This window comes from Anguilla anguilla, chromosome 8 (assembly GCF_013347855.1).
Source record: "Anguilla anguilla isolate fAngAng1 chromosome 8, fAngAng1.pri, whole genome shotgun sequence".
Classification (NCBI taxonomy): Eukaryota; Metazoa; Chordata; class Actinopteri; order Anguilliformes; family Anguillidae; genus Anguilla; species Anguilla anguilla.
In genome coordinates, this window is record NC_049208.1 from 35,404,519 (window position 1) to 35,423,177 (window position 18,659).

The 18,659-nt window shown below is 42.6% G+C and overlaps 1 protein-coding gene across 3 annotated transcripts in view; it reads left to right on the forward strand.

Moving 5' to 3' along the window:
- The window catches only part of spire1a (spire-type actin nucleation factor 1a), a 50,323-nt gene that overhangs the window by 2,071 nt on the left and 29,593 nt on the right, over positions 1 to 18,659 (forward strand). For all 3 annotated transcript variants that reach the window (XM_035430766.1, XM_035430767.1, XM_035430768.1), the window contains exon 2: positions 5,119 to 5,150. In XM_035430766.1, the coding sequence (XP_035286657.1) occupies positions 5,119 to 5,150 (32 nt within the window). The remainder of the gene's footprint in view (positions 1 to 5,118; positions 5,151 to 18,659) is intronic.

The window sequence follows — 18,659 nt, forward strand, 5'->3', positions numbered from 1 at the left end:
ATGATAAGCAGTTTTCAGTTGCTGAAAGGCGATGATGCTTGGGATGTGACGGTGACACTTTCTGAAGCAGCGGTCTGAGTGAGTCGTATGTGCCACATTGGTGCTGTGTAAATGGGAAACAATTGTGATCTAATGAGTGGATTGTTAAATAATACTACATTTTGTTAGTGGGTGCCATAATTGGCGTTGTCCGTTTTTGTGACAGTATTATTGAAGTGCATGCTTGGATTACAGTACTTGTTTATATAAATTGTTTACTTAAGTGGTCAAGTTAAAGTTTGAGATCTTCATACAAAAAAATGTATCCATTGTCTGGTTCAGGGGTCCAGTGCATTGACTGCTGCTCTGGATCAGCTTCTCCTTCAGTCTAATGTCACTGTGCAGCCTTCTTTAGACAGTGAGGATGGTAAGATCAGCTGCCCAGAGCTGCCCCATCCCTCCCAGCACAGAACACCCGAGTTTGATGAGAACAGGCCTGTTGCTGGTGCACTTTAAATTCCTGCTCTTGAAAGCCTTCTGATTCCATTACACAGAGGATGAGCCCACAGCGAGGGATGAAGGACTCCTTTGAGGGCTGATGTATAAAGAGAAACAACCGGGAGTGTGGTACAGCACATTACGGAATGACAGTCAGGAGAAACCGATGATTCACACAAGTCGACCTGATGTGCTATCCTCCTGTTTGGACTTTTCTTAGGTGGTAAAGTTGAGCTGTTACCATCTTCATTATTTAAATGGAGGAGATGTGAAGATGATTAGCCAAATGTCAGGGTCTTAATTTAGCAGGTAGGCTACCTGTCGGGGCAGAAAATGAATGCTCCTGTAACAAATTGTCCTGTTCACTGTGGTGTCCCTCTCATCTTGGATTTAATATACCTGAAGGCATGTGTCACTATGCTCCTGTTCTGCTTAAACTTGAAAAAATCTCACCCAATTATTAGTAACTATACATCAAAATAAGAACATACATTCTGCTCTGTCACCATAAATGTTTTTATACAGAATTTCTTTTTAAAATGGTCATTTCACCCTGGAATGTCTGCTTATAAAGGTTTGAACATTTCATGGTGCTGTACAAACATTCTGGCAAAGAAATAACACTATAATTTTGCACTCGAAGAAGCTTTACTATTCTGCCTGCTGGTTACCTTAACTGTACTGACCATATTTGTATGGGGCAAGAAACCTTGCCAAAATGGGCCATAACTTAAGAATTCAATGATGTAATGCAAGACCACTCTGAATCTATCAGCCCGTCTGGGCTTCACTCCAGACCATTTAGGTTGATTTGAAGTAAGACTCGTAACTGATTAAAAAGGCTGCGTTTAACTGTGCGCAAACTTGGCTGGTCCTGTGTGAACGGCACCAAGGGTATGACATCACAGTAGATGAGGTATCGCCTTTTGTTCCTCAGTGCTGTGAGAGTGTATAGTTCTGTTGACTGGGGCTGGACTTATGGCATTTTTCAGACGGGCATGGCTGTGGTGATGCCCCGTGCTAGTCCAAGAATGTGGCCCACGTTCTGAGGCAAGAGGGGCGATTCTCCACACAGCTTTATTTCACTCTTGGCCCGAGTCAAAACGGCGAGGCTGGGCGCAGGAAATGAGAGAACGATTTCGGCACAAAGCCTTCAAAGAAAGCTTGCCTGATGTTTACGGAAAGGACAAAGCTCCACTCTGAGCCTTGGACAAAAGCACAGATGACTTTGCATTATGTCTGCAAGACGAGCACAAAAAGGCTAGGCAGAAAAGATTTAGATATGAGCCGAAGAAAATGGTTCTCTTACAGTTGTGGCTTAAGTCATCCTCCAGAAGTATGGAGAAAAAAGTGAATAATTTGGCGGGGAAGAAGGAACAGGAAGAAGCCTGAAAAGCATCTTCTTGGTTCAGGTGCACGGCCTGAGCTCGGTATAGCTCGTTAGCGTGACGTGCGATTACATGGAATGTCTGTAATGCTGTAAATAAGGCACACCTCATAACGACTGAAAATTTGTCTCTGCAGCTGAATTCTGCCAAGCCTTGCCTTGTTAAAGCTTCGCACATGTTGTTGCATTGTTTGCTTGTCATTTTGTTGTTGAATTGCAAAACGAATGATTTAGAACCTGTCATTGCATTGCTATGTTTTTGTTTGCAATAGATTAGATGCATCTTGGGGAATTCTAGATGTTAATTGTTGTGCTATTTTTATTTTATCACAGGACAGGGGCAATAATTATCATCATTATTCAACCTTCTGTTGTTTGAGAAACATTACAGTTTGATTGTGTAGATGTGGGGGAAAGGCTTCCAACCCTGTTTGCTGTGTTGTCGGCATGTCAGTAAACACGTCTATCCTCTGACCAGCAGAGAGGGGAAATTAATGATCTTGGCTGGCACAAATAAGCACAGGTGGTTAGAGGATGAGGACTTGCTACTTGCTTGGTCTTCTCCATGAATGTTGTTTTTGTGTAATGCATGACAGACTATTTAAAATAATTACATATTTTCACTTTAATAATAGTCCTGTGAATGCCACATTCAGTAAATAGCCTTGTGAAATGGTCCTATCCATGAAAATTTATCTCAAATGTCTGCTGTTACCTTGGTTGTTGAAAATTAGCAGGTCACATCATTAGTAGGCCACAATCCACAGCGTATTGTTTTAGATGAAATTTTGGCTTGTCTGCCCAGAAGGCTCTCGGTCTAGTAAAAGTGACTGAGATGATGATGAAGTGTGGAGGAGGAGAGTTTTTTTTGGCAGTGTATGTAGGCCCAGGAAGAAGGCTGAAATGTGACACTCCATTACTCTTATGTCCATTTAGCCATCGCCGTGCTTTGACCCCCAACTGAGCGGGCACAAATGGACCATTTTGCCCAGGAACAAGGGGGACACTGTATTGGCTGCTGTAGAGATAGGCATACATTTCTCATGTTGTTTATTTTCTGATGGTAAATATTAAATTAGGGCAAATTGGCTAAATTTAGAACTGCAGTATTTGAATGTTCACAGAAGCATTTCAATTCAAAATTACTTTTATCATATAATTTATCATTTTACAGGATATGTAATAAAAAGACACAGTTAAAGGTGTTCCCATAACTATTTTTGATAAAAAAATATCAGATCCTACACATCTAAACTCCTGAATTTGTGCTGTGCGTTGTGATTCCTATTTCAGAATAATGGGCAGCTGCAAGTGTGTTATTTGAAGACCATGTTCTATTGTGCTGAGGGTCTAGTGTATAGTGTGGGATACTTCCACAGTCCTTTATGGATTCAGCTCATAGCTTCACTTGACAAAATTATTTATGATTTTGTTGCCTTTAGTGATGGCTGTTGCCTCTTGAGAACTGATTGCTGTTGGCAAGGCTAGAAAATTATTTTTCCACTGCAAAAATGGTCATTTTGTGAAGTAGTACATTTTACTCAGGAATTTAATGCTCCAAGTACCATAAATCTTGATATAGCCTAATTGGTTTTTAATTTTATGACTGTGTTTGAAATCTAAAGGATATAGGCTACATTTTATATGAAATGACATGAAGGCTCTAATACAATTTTCTGATGGGGGTGAAGCTTTCAGGAGCTTAACGACTCAGCCTGGCGTGGGCCCGCCTAGCTTGTGACCTTTTTACTGCCCCAAAATGTCATCTGAGCTGGCAGAGCGTTTCTATAGCAACCGTAGGCACCAAACGCGGGATCAATGTGGGAATGCCAGGACCTGAGCATCTCCATCACGGCGTCCGCTCTGAAGTGCAGATGGAACAGGAGACTCGCCGTCGGAAGAGAGCCAGACCCGCTAACGCTCTTTCCTGTGCCAGCTCCCTGGCCCGGAGAAATGCATTTCAGACGCGGCTTTACTACTGGAGGCCTTTCGGTGGCTATATTAGCTTTGGTTGATTCTCCCTTCCGATGTCCCTCCGAAGCTGTGTAGGCATGATCATTAATGCGGTGTGAAAGTGATGCTAATCCATGTGTGGTGACATTTACATTTACATTATTCCTAAATGTGTTGCCAGTATATGGTTATTCCTGCCCTGAAGTCTTCCACTGCCTCAAAATGTAAGCAGCCTGAATGCTGTATGAGCCACCCCTGTCTGCTTCTGTAGATTTGATATTAATATTTAATGTCTAGTTACAGTCATTGAAGTGAAGCCCAGGGGTCCTCAGCTGGGGGGTGCAGGATGCAGATGGGGCCTCGCTGTTGGGTTTCTGTCTAAATTTATTCATGTGAAATGATGCAGTGGCGTGTGATGTGAAAAAGGCCCTGTTTGAGGAGGAGTGGGAGATGGAGGGAGGGAGGGACTGTAGCATCAGGGCTCTGTGATCTATAACATTTTTTCCATGGAGCACTGAGTGTACTCCTGAGTTGAAAAATTTAGGAGTGCACCAATGCATCTCAATTAGTACATGTGCTCTTAAATTATTTTTCAGGTTGTCACACTTCAATTTTCAGGAACAAATGCTCCAAAAATGGAAGCACTGTAAAGCCCTGGCAGAGGTGAAGTGAGTCAATATGTCAGAACGCTCCATGTCTGGTTTCTGTAGATCTTGAAATCTCCATAATGGGTTTCTGCAGGTCTTGAATAGATACTTTAATAAGTAGGCGGATGCAAGAGATGGACACCTGTACATACGCACCTGTACATTTCATTTTCAGGACTTTCTTGCAAATAGAAGATGGATGAACAGAACCAAAAAGTGTTTGAAAGCATGAGCCCCTGTGAAGACTCAAGGAATTTTCAGAACGGATGTGTATAGGGTCTCAGTAGAGGTTCCTTGTCATATAGAAGAACGTGACTGGGTGAAATGGGCATATTTGATTATTGAACCCAGCAGAAGAAGATGCATAAATTACTTTTTGCTGCATGGACACAAATGGGTGTGTCTTGGTGTATTAACATAAACTGCAAGTCTCTGACCATTACTGCATGTAGCCTACATATTTTTTAGGGGGAAAAAGTCTGCTATATTTTCTGTAATGATAAAGCCAGCCATTCATTCTCTGAATTGCATCATTCTCCAAAATGGCAAAGCAATATTATCAACAAATATTTTATATAATATATAACCAATGCATTCTCTTAATTGTGCTTTTAGTTGTAATATTCTAATTTGATTTTTCTTTTGTCTCTGCAGATAAATACAGACCGTCATGCACACCAGTAGAGGTGAGTGACTTAACTTAATGGGTAATTCGAAAGAGCGTTTTCTTACACCGCGTCACAGAGGTTCTGTAATGGTTGTGTGCAGTACTGTAAAGATCCCGTTGCTGTTAGGACTGTGAGGGAATTGGGCTGCAGACGTATTCAAGGAAAGCAGTCTCTCCTTTCATCAGCTGAGACTTCAGCCTCTCTTGCCGGCAGGAGAAGGTGAAGGAGCGATGAAGAGACAGTCATGTGGAGAACAAGTGAAATCCAACCAGCCTTGCTTTGTGTCCTCCATTTGTACAGAAGCGGACTAAAATGACTTTTAAAAATATATTAACGCTGTTACGAAGAGTCTGGCAGCTTAAAATTGATTTTTTCCCCTCTGCCTGGGACAAGGCTACTTAATGGATTGCTTTGAAGAGGGCGTTGTCGAAGATGACACGGCAGTGATTGACTGGGCTTGTCCACATTTCTGTTGTGCATAACTTCACCGGGTGATGTGGCTAATGTGAGGGGACACTTGCCTGAGGCAGTAGGCGGCCATTTCCAGGTGTCATAATTCTGACGAATCCATTGACTGAAGCCTGATAGGCCAAAAAATGCAACTCGACAAGACTTTAAAAAGATACCTTTAAAAAATAAAACGTGCTGTATTACAGAAGGCATGTCTCTACTCTAGTATGAATGTTATGTTTACAGCACTTCAGGCATAAATACAGTACCATGTTCACAGTGGTTCTGGGTGTAAATATTTACAATATATGTGTGTACCTGTCAGATCTACTGTGTTCACAGGTGTAAAGTGTATATACTGTATCAACACACACACCCAGCAGTCAACACGCACACACACACACACACACACACACAGGTCTGAGCACATGGCTAAATAAGTAAAATGGATGAGTTTTTAGAGTGCCCTTCGGCAGAGCTGACAGTAAATATCAGGTCATTCAGGGTACCTGAAGTGCTGTTACTGATGGGAAGGGAAGCCCTCGCTCACGTCTGTACTACACTCTTTCCCATTAGACCCGAAATGTTCTCTCACTGACACCGGGGAGCTTTGCATACTCACTGAACAGCCTGGAAGGTCACGTGCTTTGTGGGAAAGCAGTAGAGTAGAACAAGCCATAATCGGGCTCCTGTGATATTACAGTGAGCGCTGGAACTGTTTTTGTGTTTTAATTGTGACATCACAGCTGCCCTTCATTTGGATTGGCTCCTATTAAGTATGCACCTCTCACCCCAACATGATTAAACGGGATCCGCTCTGACGCTACATACAGAGCCCTTGGGCTTTATTTTTTCCAGTGTATAATGCTGGCTGACTTTTTCCAGCACGCGGTTATTGACTTGTCTGCATCAAAATGATTTATTAATGGACGCTTTTTCAAAGGTGTTTGGTTTCACTCGCATGTTGCCTACAGAAGGCTCGACTCCATTGTAAAAGATTAAGCCATCAGGCCTGAGGTGTTTATGTGTGATGGGTAATGGCCCACGGGGAACATTCTGTTAGCTTCTGCCTTGGAGTTTCCCTTACTGCAGTGTATGCTGGCCACAGTATGGCTCCTGCTGTAGAAATGTGGTTTCTGGGCTGGGATCACCAGATCGTTAGCCATTACCGAAGCATTCTAAGCTGTGTGGTTTATGAAGTCGTTCAGTTTTTCCCTAACTTTGAATGGAAAATTTAATATTATTTTAACAAATGCATGAGCGGCTGCCACACCGATGAATGGAAAAGGTGTAGGCTATGTCCTTAACCGTAGTGCTCCTGCTGCGTGTAGAGGTGGCACATCAGTGACTCCTGAGACTGAGCTGGTGATTCCAAACTGTGGCGATAATCAAAAGGGATGGTGGAAAAGCATGGCTAAAAAATTTGGACGGCACAGTTTTTTGGACATGGTGCAATCTGAAGAATACATCCTGCCCCCTCGCTTCCAGCCAAAATTGCCCCTCCCCCTCAATCCACCCTATGAGACATGCTGTTCCTTCCCCATCACTGAGGGACATGGAGGATTAACTAGGAATTCCCAGCCGTAGAGTTAAAGTGGGATTATGACGCATCCTGTTAAAGGTTTTCCTGTCAACCGCGTACAGTTTCAGGTGTAGCCATTGAAAGGCCAAATTCTAATGACAGCATGCATTATTTTTTTTTGAAATCTTACATGAATCTTACATGATTTTTTTGAAATCACACATGAATGTTTTATAAATTCATGTGTGTTTTAGTGTGTGTAACATTTTATCCTGTTGTGTACAGTGGCTCTGATTTTTATTTTAATCAGAGACCTGTCAATCATACACTTGCCATCCTATCACAAATTCTTTCTTAAAGGAAAATTAGTGTTCTCTTTGTGAACAAATTGGACTGTGCCAGGTCCATTTGTGGCCATTCACTGCTGTCTGTGGCGTAGTCAGACAGAGCATCACCCAAGGAGGCGGAGTTTCAGGGTGACCTCCCTCCCTCATCATACAATAATGACGCCTATGGTTAATCTGACACTTCAGTCTGTCCGTTCCTTCAGCACAGAATGTGCTGTTTGTGTATGTTAGACTTGGCTCTCTGCAGCCGACAGAGGAGAAGCAGTCCGTGGACAGTTGCAGTGAGGCATTCCAAATTTTGGAATAAAAGAGAACTGGGGGGTTGAGAAGAATAAATCTCTTCGTTACAATACAGACTCTAGACATGAAAGACATTTCCAGAAGTGTGGCTGGATTCCTTGTTTTGCTTTCGTCAGGGGAATTCTGTTTTATATAAGCACCGCTTGCCATTTATCTGCTTCTGCTATTGCCATAGCAACATTGCATAGACCTCACTAGGTTGGTTAAAATGTGTGGGCTGGGGGGTAAGAAAGGGTATGTCTGTTAAAGCTTTACAGTACTTTAAAGTTTTGTTTTTTTATATTAAGTCAACTGTGGTAGTCACAGCAATATAAATATTAGTCTATTCTAATACTATTCTAGTATTCTATTCTAATATTCTTTCATTACTACAGCAGTTTCAGAATCTTTAATTGGCAGTTTTGTAAATGTGGGTCTCCTCATCCTTGCTGCTGAAGTGTTTGTGTGCGGTGTATACATTTGGCTTTCTCTCCAAATGGAATGCTGTGAAAATACAAACGGGGAGCCATTTCCCCTGGAGTTTCAGCTCTGACTCTTTGGTTATATAAAAGCATGGATTTTTAGTGTACTGTTGCATGTGCTGGTAGCAGTAGAGAGGTTGGTACACGTGGGAGTTTGGAGAGCCCCTTGTGTATCTTGCACATGTAGTCAGCTGTGTGAAAAAGTGCCTGCAGGTCCTCCACGAATCTGTGCCTCACTGTGCACCGGGAACCCTGCTGCCACCTGAAAGATGAGAGCAGATTGCAGAGCTATGATTGGCAATAATAATAATAATAATAATAATAATACTTAAGCTCCTCCCATTTATACTAAGATTTAGGAGAACTTTCAGTCAACTGCAGGTTTGCACTAGGGTGAGAAGATGCCATTCTGAACTGCAGGAATGAGTCATAGTTTTCAGGTTGCCTCCGAACCCCCCCCCCCCCCCCGCCCCCGTCTGCAGCCACAGAAATACTGTAGAATGAGAGAACAGATGCTTCTTGTCAGACCCGGACTCGGCAGGTGATGCGTGGAGTTCGCGTTCTTGGGTGGGAGTTAATGAAGTTGACATTTTCCCTCCTTCATGTTTTAACTGGGAGAACGATTGCGCCATAGAGGGGTGGCTCCTACGTAGGTTTGTTCTTTGAAATAGTGCGTGCGTGTGCATGTGTGTGTGCATGCGTGCAAGAGGGATGCACTGGCAAATTTGGAGGGCTGCCTGTTGGTCAGAGACTGAAGTAGAAATGAACTGGTTCTAGTTGGATCTGCTGATTAAGTTGGTGTGGTGTCTGTAGGTGCAGTCTGTAGGGCGGCTCACAGCGAAGCTATATGCGACTCCTCCCGTGTCATTGGGGGCTTGATCCCCTGCCAAGGCCCTTCATGCTGTTACCCTATCTGTCGGAATAAAATGGAAAAATAAAAAAGTAAAGAAAAGGAGGGTGGACTGCCTACACGTGTGGGACAATGGACAATTTCATATAAAGAAAGAGGGATACCAAAATATATCAGCCTGCATGACCAAAGATAGCAGGGTCATTTGAAAAGGAATATTGTGGATAGAAATGGACAGATGTTGTAGTGAGACCTTAAATATCACTACTTTGTTCTTGTTATTGACTTAAACTAAGCACTAATGATTAAACTAACAACAAAATGAAAGTACCCCATTAAAAAAATTGTTTACGTATGATTATAGTCAATAAAGGATTCAAATAAATTTTCAGTTCAACAAATGGATGATTTTTACATAATTATCTTTGGAATGGACATTTCTGAACAACTGCTGTTCCCAACATGACACTTCTTCCCACAGAATTCAGTAGAATGGGGCTTAAGATGAACTTTTTTGTCTGTTAATTTTTTCAGCTCCACTAGCTGAACCCCCACTACCACTTTAGAAGATCAAGACAGTCTGTTGTTGTTCTCAAAGTTAACTTTGTTCAATAATCACATTTTCTATCCTTTTGTGAATGTTCCCAAAGCGAGGAGTATCAGGGACTGATAAAGCTTATTTTGTTTCAGAAACTGCCGTGTGGGGCTGTCTGGTTGATTGACTTTGTTTTCTTACGATCTCATGAAGGGTGATGATCCCCTCTGGAAGGGAGTTTTGAGCCTATTTGCCAAGTGTAGCGGATTGTGGTTGTTATGGAGACTTGTTTCCATGGAAGACCTCGGTACCCCATCCCTTTACGATGCTGAGAAGCGCTGCCAATGTCCAACTGATGTCAGTCCAGACAGCAGTGAAAGCCCCTGACAGATTTATGGCCGCCATTTTCATTAGCTCTGGATGGAGATGGATGTAGCCTAAGTCAGGTGATGCTGATCATAGAGACTGCTGTGGTTATCAGGCCCAGGACCTTGTGTCTACGTCCACAGCTTCTCTAATTATTCTTGATACATGTTCTATTGATCACATGTTTAAAATACTTGTTATTCTCAGTACAGTTTATAATGAAGAAAACTGAGAATTTTAGTTATTTGGAGCAGTTTCATGAGGAAAGTTAATTTGCACAGTGTACAGCAGTGCTGCTGGTGAGATCTGGTTGTCTTCAGGAAGTGTTGCTGCATGTCATGTTGAGAACTAGCACGTTGAACATGAAGTGCTCCCCATGTATTTGTCATGCCTAGCACCATATAACAATAAGTAGACAAACTCCTGTTTCACCCCACACAGGCTCCTTGCCTCTTTTCAATATGGTTTTTGCCATAGTGCAGTTTGTTGGACAGCCTAGTCAACGACCTACACATTGACTTTGTGGGTTCCCTTGGGAGCGGTGGATGTGTTAATGTAATGTGCGAACATGCTTACACTGATATGCACTACATCAGTCAGAGGAGGCGCTGTTGAGCGATGTGGCTACAGTCGGCACTGCCACGTTCCAGATTAACCTGCTGCACCATCGCATCGCTGCTCTCCGCACTCGTGCCTTAATGGGTAACACCACTCGAGAGCATGTTGAAAACGTGTTCAGAGATTAGATTGGAGCCTTGGGCTCATCCGCACTGTGGCTCATCTATACAAAGGGCTCTAGATTCAGCCTGTTGGATTATGTTCTCTGTCAAACTGTAGTTCCCTGCCCCGGGAGAAATTATCAAGGGTTTGTACCACAGCATACCCTCAGATCCTCTCTCGGCCCTCGTCCGGCGCAGTGTTCCCCCTTAGCTGGCCTGGCTGCTCTCTTCTGAGGTGGACTGCCGAGGCCTAGCTTATTTCAGGCTCAGACACCGAGCAGTTAATGTGTTCAGGCAGAGCAGCTGGTGGAGGTGCAGGTGGGCAGGAGGTTTGAGATGCTGGCTCTGGGTGCAGTGTTATATAATGGCAGCAGATGCGGGGGAATGCTAGTCTCGTCACCTGCCCTTTTTCTTCAGAGGCACCGCCTACGCTTCTTCGCGATTGTCCCTCTGTGAATGCTGAATGATGCTGCATTCGAGGGAGGAGGAATGGAATCTGTGTTTTTAAGTCTTCGATCCAGCAGCTCCTTGCACCTGTACACCTCTGTTTCTCCAGGAAGTGGCCTCCCATATCAGTATGTATCCCATAGCAGTGGCTGTTCCCATGGGAGAACAATCAGCGTTTTGAGTCCTGATTCCTTTGGAACGAAATTCAAGCGTGACCCATCATCATTACCTCCATTTCATGTGAATCACTCCTGGTCAAACAGGCCTTTCCAGAACGTTGTTGCGTTATGTCACACACTTTCATTTTTTATCTTTCTCTTTCATTTAAATAATTTAGCTCATAACTTCTGCATTTGAAAAACTTCTGTTTAATTCTGTTGGCGTCATCTTTGAGCCAAATATGTTTGCCGTGTTAAAACATGTAGGCTGTGAATGGGAAGTACCTGCCGTATTTATGAAAACATTCTTTGATAGATCATATAATATAAGCTCATATAAGGCCATATAAGCTTACAGGGATGTAGGTATACTAGGCAGTATGCATGGAAAATTGTTATATGCCTACTGGATCATGCTATTACTTCCTTTAAATGTGTGCAGTAGTTTTGCACATAGTCTTTAGGTGTAGGTGCTGAATTGAAGTTTCCTAAATTTTCATCATTGAAGAGCGCAGTGCTTGCGTGAGAATAACCTTACAACTTTTATTGGGCTACTGTCCCATAATTGGAGTTATGCATGCAATTGCAAGTGACTCGTATAAATACCAATAAAAACTGGAACAATACCCAACACACGGGTTCTTGCATGTTCCATTAGTAATTGTAAAAAAATCTCATTGAGGTCAGCAACAAGCTTTTCATACGTCATGTACAAATTTCTGCTTGTGGTAATCTGCATTTTGAAATCAGTTGAACATGTGGAAACGGATCCAGCGGACGAACGTGATCACTAATTCCTCACGTGAAGTTGAAAACGTGAAGGTGGGTTTGCAGTAAACACGAAGTAGAAAATTTGGTGAAATTAGTTTTGGTTAAAAAATTTCTATCAGCGAGTGAAAGTGGTCAAGTATCTTGTCATGAAACGAGCCCCTGGTAGAATAGACACAATATGGACTCTATCTGCTTCCCATGTGCTCTAAATCCTGGATTTTCTAGGCTGTTAATGAGGCACATAATGATTTTTCTCCTTGGTTTACTGTAACGAGAACAGACCGGAGTTTAATTTCTTGTCACTTGTGCTACTTTGCTTGAGCCATTGACGGCATATTAATGGTTTGCTTTTAATCAGCTTCAAGGTAATCTATATGCTAATTGGCACTTGGTCTTGCCTTTTCTACGTCTGCATTGATTAATGATATCTCCAGTCATAAGATTTTCGCCGTCTTGTGAATTGAACAGGCAGTGGAAGTGGTGCTGGAGATGTCTTTGAGATTGCTCATTAAAGGGCGGTTCCCGCTGCCTGTCAGAGGGCAGGCTGCTGCTTGTTGGCTTGGAGTCGCTCGTTCTTGAGGCCCAGGTCAGGTGGTTGCCTAATTGTGTTTGCACATTTGTACATGCTACGTTTCCCAAGCAATAACTGCCTAAAACACTAAAGCAATATCAGCCTGCATGGCCCTGGGCAGTTCTCACAGTATGTGCGTTACTCTTCTGCTTTCATCCACAAGTGAGACTCGTCTTTTAGGAGAGATTTGACTCTCTTCTCTGAACCCTCAGGAATTTATGTGGGTATGTGCACAGCTAACCTAATTATCTAATCAGAGCAGCGAGCATTAAAGAGCACTGTGAGGTAGCCTCTCTCTTATGGTGGTCACAGCTGGCCTTCTCACTGTTGTTTTGACCAGACCGATTGCTACTTCAAATGAAGAATTTCTCTTTGGCTGAGGTGACGTGTTGAATTGCTCTGTGGGAGATGCTGAACTTCCAGATCTTGTTCTTGCTCGAGAGAGAGAGAGGGTGGGATTCAGTCAACACTTGTCCTTAACTTCGACTAATAATTAAAAGGAATTATTTTTTACAAACAGTTTGGTGACTTAGCAATCACTTAAATTACCTTGCCAAACCGAGTTAGTGGGGAGAAACGGAAAGCTTGCGTTTACTTGTAAGTCATTGTTCAGGGCAAATGTTGATTGAACACTGACCTGAATCCTTCAAAAATATATTCCAATAAATACAACTCATTTCATCTGCAGGAAGCGCCAAAGTTCCTTTCACTCTGTGTAAAGCTGTGTGCATCTGTTCTGAGGATATTGATTATTGGCAGGCCTTTGGCTCAGTAGAGCGGCTGTCTATTGGATGTAGACTGGTGTGCAGTGGCATACACTCCCCTTTCATATTCAGACGAGTTCTGTTTCTATAGCTGCCTCAGAGGGTAACCACTCTACTGAGTCATTTTTAAGTTAATTGTTAGATGAATGGTAATACACACATCATCAAATTGTATCCCTTTGTATCAATACTAGGGCAGATTCAAACCGTAATGGATCGGGTGATTTCTGATTTTATCTCTGCTCCTGGGCTGAATCAGACTTGTTTCTACACTGACGGACATTATCTCACCCATGTTTAGTCTATGCTTTACTTGCATTAATTTTGTTTTTCATATTATAACCTTTCGTTTCCAGTACAGCACACCTGCAACAACAAGGTTATGTTTTTATAATTTAAGCAGGTCAATATCAATCAATATTTTTTTATATGAAAAGTTTTTACATGAAGAATATTTTCTATAGAGTTACTCGTCCATACATAATATAAACTAAGCAGGATTCTTTGGGATTTGCCTGATTTAATTGAATTAAATAAAAAAATAAAAATCTATATAAACGTGGCTATATAAAGGTGAGATTGCTTCTAATTCTGTCTACGTTTTTACTTGGTGGACTAGTCGCTCCATTTTCTTAATTGGAATTTTTGTTACCCTTTTTCTCCCAGTTTGGAACGCCCAATTGTAGTTTAGAGGAAGCTCTTTGCTGCAGCTCAGATTGCAGTCCAGTATGTAAGCTCACACAGACATTGAGTTGGTGGAGGACACCTCATGCACAGCAGATGGTTGTGGGTCTCCATGTGATCACAGGTGTGTGAACGCTGGTGTACGATGAGACACACAAGTCCCGCAGACTGAAATCCCTCCCTCCCTCCCTGCTATGACGCAAGGCCAAACTGTACGCCGCCCGGTGGGGCTGCTGGTCACAGCCAGAACCGGCACGATCTGGATTCGATACCTAATTATAGGGCCTACACTCCAGGACAGTGCCTTAGCAGGATGAGCCACCCGGCAGCCCAGTTTCTCACTTTTTGTGTTTTGTATTGTTATAGTTGTAAAGAACAGGAGAGCATGTGGTTCTTTTGGACTAACTATTATACACTGTAGCTACCAAGCTGAGAATATGATCAAAGGGAGGAACGTTATTTTGAACAAGTTTTTCTCGTCCTTTGTCCATCAGATCTGACAGACAGCAGATGGGGAAAAAAGTGCTTGTAAATATTTAATTGCGTTGAACAATTAGTCAGCTGTGTGGCTATTGATAGGCCGTGGGGAGCAGTCGGGTATTCAATTTGTTTCCTGTGTGAAAGTAATTACAAGGCCTGAGATGATTGTGTGCCACAGTAGGATGGAGAGAGAGAGCGAGCGAACGCTCGGGCAAGGTGCACAGCTCCATCATAACATATGTACCTTTGTTGCGCATTCATTTGCCAAGTTTGCTAAATAAAAGCATGTTCTCTTTGGTTATGCAGCCGCTATACTTCAATGATAGACTGAGCAGCTGTGTCAGCAGGGGTGGAGCCATGGTGACAGGCTAATTGGTGCAGTGGGGGGGGGGGGGGGGGAAGGGCATGTCATGGGGATGGGAAATATAGCAACAGTTTGCTGACAGTGCTTGTCTGAAGTTCTTGAAGATTAACCACTCCTCAGGTCTTCTGTGTTCCTCATGAGGTGGCGCTAGGTGGTCCTCAGTGCTGTCTAGAGATTAACATGTATCCTGCTTTTGCCTCACACGTTGTTCCATTGGGTTTGGGTGCAGTGCGTGGATAGACACATTAGAACATGGGAAATACATTTAGGACTTTTCAGAGGAAGAACAAGCTAGATGTGAATGAGCTCTGGTCTGGAAAGTCATCTTTTTTTGCTCTGTGTATGGAAATACATATAACTAAAAAGGAAAAAAAAAAACATTGAAACCCATGCAGCCCATGGAGTATGCTACTACATAAACGTCTCTGATCTCTTACTCCTTTTCTCTTGGTGGAGATTGGTTGTTTTGTTGCCTGGACATTTTGTAATTGAACAGGTATCAAGTGACCCCTGAAAAATGTTTGGTTGAGTACAGGTCAGGACTCTGTCTGCCTTTCTCAGTGGAAGAAGAGCCCCTTTTGTGCTGAGGAGAGGAGGTTATTTTGGTTCTCATGGAAGGTCAGAGGCTAGCATTAGAGTATTATTGATGTTTGTCCTGTCTCTCTGCTCCTGGTCTTTACCCCCAGTGGTGTGATGGCTAAGCATCTGCTAAGGCATCCCATTAGCCAAGCGGTGAGTGTCCTTCATGCTGGACCCTATTCAAGTAGTGCTCCCTTTGTACATTTCAAGCTGGCCAGGTAGGCTAAATGTGATAGGGTAGTGAAGTGGTAAATGTATGAAATGCTCCGTTTTGCTATTTTTGATAGGGATCCCCATACGTTCCCATCTCTTGTAATTATGTTTATCATATTGGTAATTTAATAAACATAAGTGAGTTTCATCACAGTTCCAGGTGGATAACAGCTTGAGACCCATATAAGTAGATGCAGTTAGCCAACACACATGCACATAGGCCTACAGCTTTTCAACTTTTAGAGTGGATAACAAGCTTTTGGCAATTAAATGTTTTGGAATTAAACTGAGAATTTAGTGCTACAGTTCAAATTCGAGATTTTGTTAAATCGGAAGTCAGTGTCCTTCCTTTGCTTTAGCCTCCAAAATCAAATCAAACCAAAAGCACATTTTTGAAGTGTTAATATATTGGTTGGGAATTTTACTGAAATTCCCAAAGTATATTTAGGTGTTTTGCTGGCAGGAAAGTGGAGCAGAAGGTGAATTCCCCATAAATCCTGACTCCTCCCTGGGCTCTTCAGAGGCTGGTCTCTCGTAGGGCACTAACTATGCTAGCGCCGCAGCAGGGAGGAGGGGGGGGGGGGTTGAGGAAGTGTCTTCCTTCAGGGACCGTCTGTACTTCTGGGAATGAGAGTATTGGTTCAAATTACAAGACAATCTGCTGCAAACATTGGAATGAGGTACTGAGTACTCTGGTTAAAGATGTCCCAAGATACTAAAGGACTATTGAGTAAGATGTGTTTAGAATGGTCACTGATGGAGGCATCGTAGATAACTGATAAGGGTTTTCGCCACTGTTACTGAATATAGCCTACCGACTGACACACAGGTAATAGAATTACAGTTGGGTGATATGGATCACTGTATTTACGGTCCCCAAAGAATAATGGCACTATATAACATGGTGTTAATGAATTCTTTGTTTGATTGTGTTTTGTCTGATATAATATGTGGTTATCCTACTTTTTGAAGTTGACTGCCTGTTGCCAGTTGGTTGAGTAGCGACTTTCTAAGTTACTGGTTGTAAAAGCATTTGCTGTACCTTCTCTGTGATGCTATTTGTAACACTGATTGCCATATTGTGAGGCATTATGGATAAGAGCATTTGCCAGGGGCCAGGAATGTAATACAATGTCCTTTTTCTTTATGTAACATTACATAAGTTGGGGGATATGAAATGATGGAGACATTAAATGAAAGCATTTAAAGGGATAAATAAAAGGGTTGAATAAATCACATCATTATGTGCATACACGCTACAACTAATAAATAAAATGGGAATTTGCAGATCAGAGTAGTACTGGGTGGGGAAAAACCTGATACATGGCTGAACAGTCATTCTACCTGCTTTTTTGATGCCCTACCTAAGCATATCACCTTATGCACCAGGGTATATATCCTAATTGTGCCCAGTGAAACTAGTACACCAAAAACGTCTAAACACATGCAATGGGCCTCATTCGGGAATCATGTACGATCATATTTTATCGTAAACTCTGCGTAAGAATGTTTCCAAGAACATTTTGGCATTTATCTTTTTTTCTTGTCCGTATTTGTTCTTGGCTGTTTCCTTATGCTAATCACATGAACAGGACTGCGCATAAAATTTACTAACAGGCCGCATTCATCATCTCATACACCTGGGGTACACACAAAAACAAAGGTCTGCACGTGTCATAAATCCCATATTGGTTTTTCGTTGGAACATTTTTCAGAACAAGTAAGAATAATTTAAGAGAGGTTTTGTGAACGAGGCCCAATATATTTGCCGATCTCTAGATAGAACCTTTTTGAAGGGGCTGAATGATTTAGCCTAACTGCAGATGTCGGTACTGGCTGGAGTTAGAGGTGCAGAATGCGGTAGCAGCACTTGTGCTGCTGGGAGAGAGAGATTGATGGTCAGAGCTGTGTTTGTTTCTCCCCATTTTGTGCTTTTTCAGCATGACTGAGGTCATCTTCTCCTCCTGCCCATCACACTCCATCACAAGCCTGTAAAAGAGGCTGCGATGCGTAATTGGGGTTGTGGGGTCAGGGGGAACGGGTAATGTTTTTGGCAGCTTTCCCTGAGTCGGCGGGGTAACGGTTGTGCTCGCTGTTAGCTCAGCTGTTCCAGAACTAGTGGCAGTAGTTGCAGAAAAAGTGAGGACTTGGGGCAGTGGCAATAGGAAAGTTGTAGTCGGGCAGTGGTAGAAACAACGGTCATTTCACACTGAGTGGGTATATGTGCTCCGAGCTGTACATTATATGCAATCTCAAGTGGCCATACACACAGGTGGGAGGTGGGAGGTGGGAGGTGGGGAAGGGGGTTGCGGGAGGGGGGCTGGACTAGGCTCTGACTGCTGACTGGTTGTCCTGGCGAGAAAACGACTTTATCAAATCATCTTATGAAGGAAATAAAAGCTCCTCTCCCTGTGCTTCATTGCTGGCATGCTATGTCTTTGTTCTGTGGAATTTTGTCTTTGTCTGTGAGGTTCCATGCAGAGAAGGAGTTCTTGCTCAACTTGATGCCTGATTCTTTGTAGTTGGGTATCTCAGTTCCTGCTGCTGTTCCTGCTGCTTTTCCTTCTTTTATTTATGAAAAGTCCAAGAGAACCTGAAACGTCATTATTGGTGAACAGTGTGATGTTATATAAAATGGAAGTACACTGTGTGAGGTACAATACTGTAGATATTGTACGCTTATATAAGTAATTTGTTACAATTTAAAATTACTTGAAGCTAATGCGGCTTTTTTCAGCCCCTAGTTAGTATTGTGGATTTGCATACTTATCGGTATGTATCGTTTATATATAAGTGCACTCTAACTTGGTGCGGCAGAAACTGTGGTCCTCCTGCCTTCCGTTTCCTGTTTCTGTTTCCTAATTAGCAATGTAGTAAGTAGTAAACTATGTGTTTCCTGGGTCTAGACAATTGGTCTAGACACTGTCAAGTCTAGTAAATGTATCA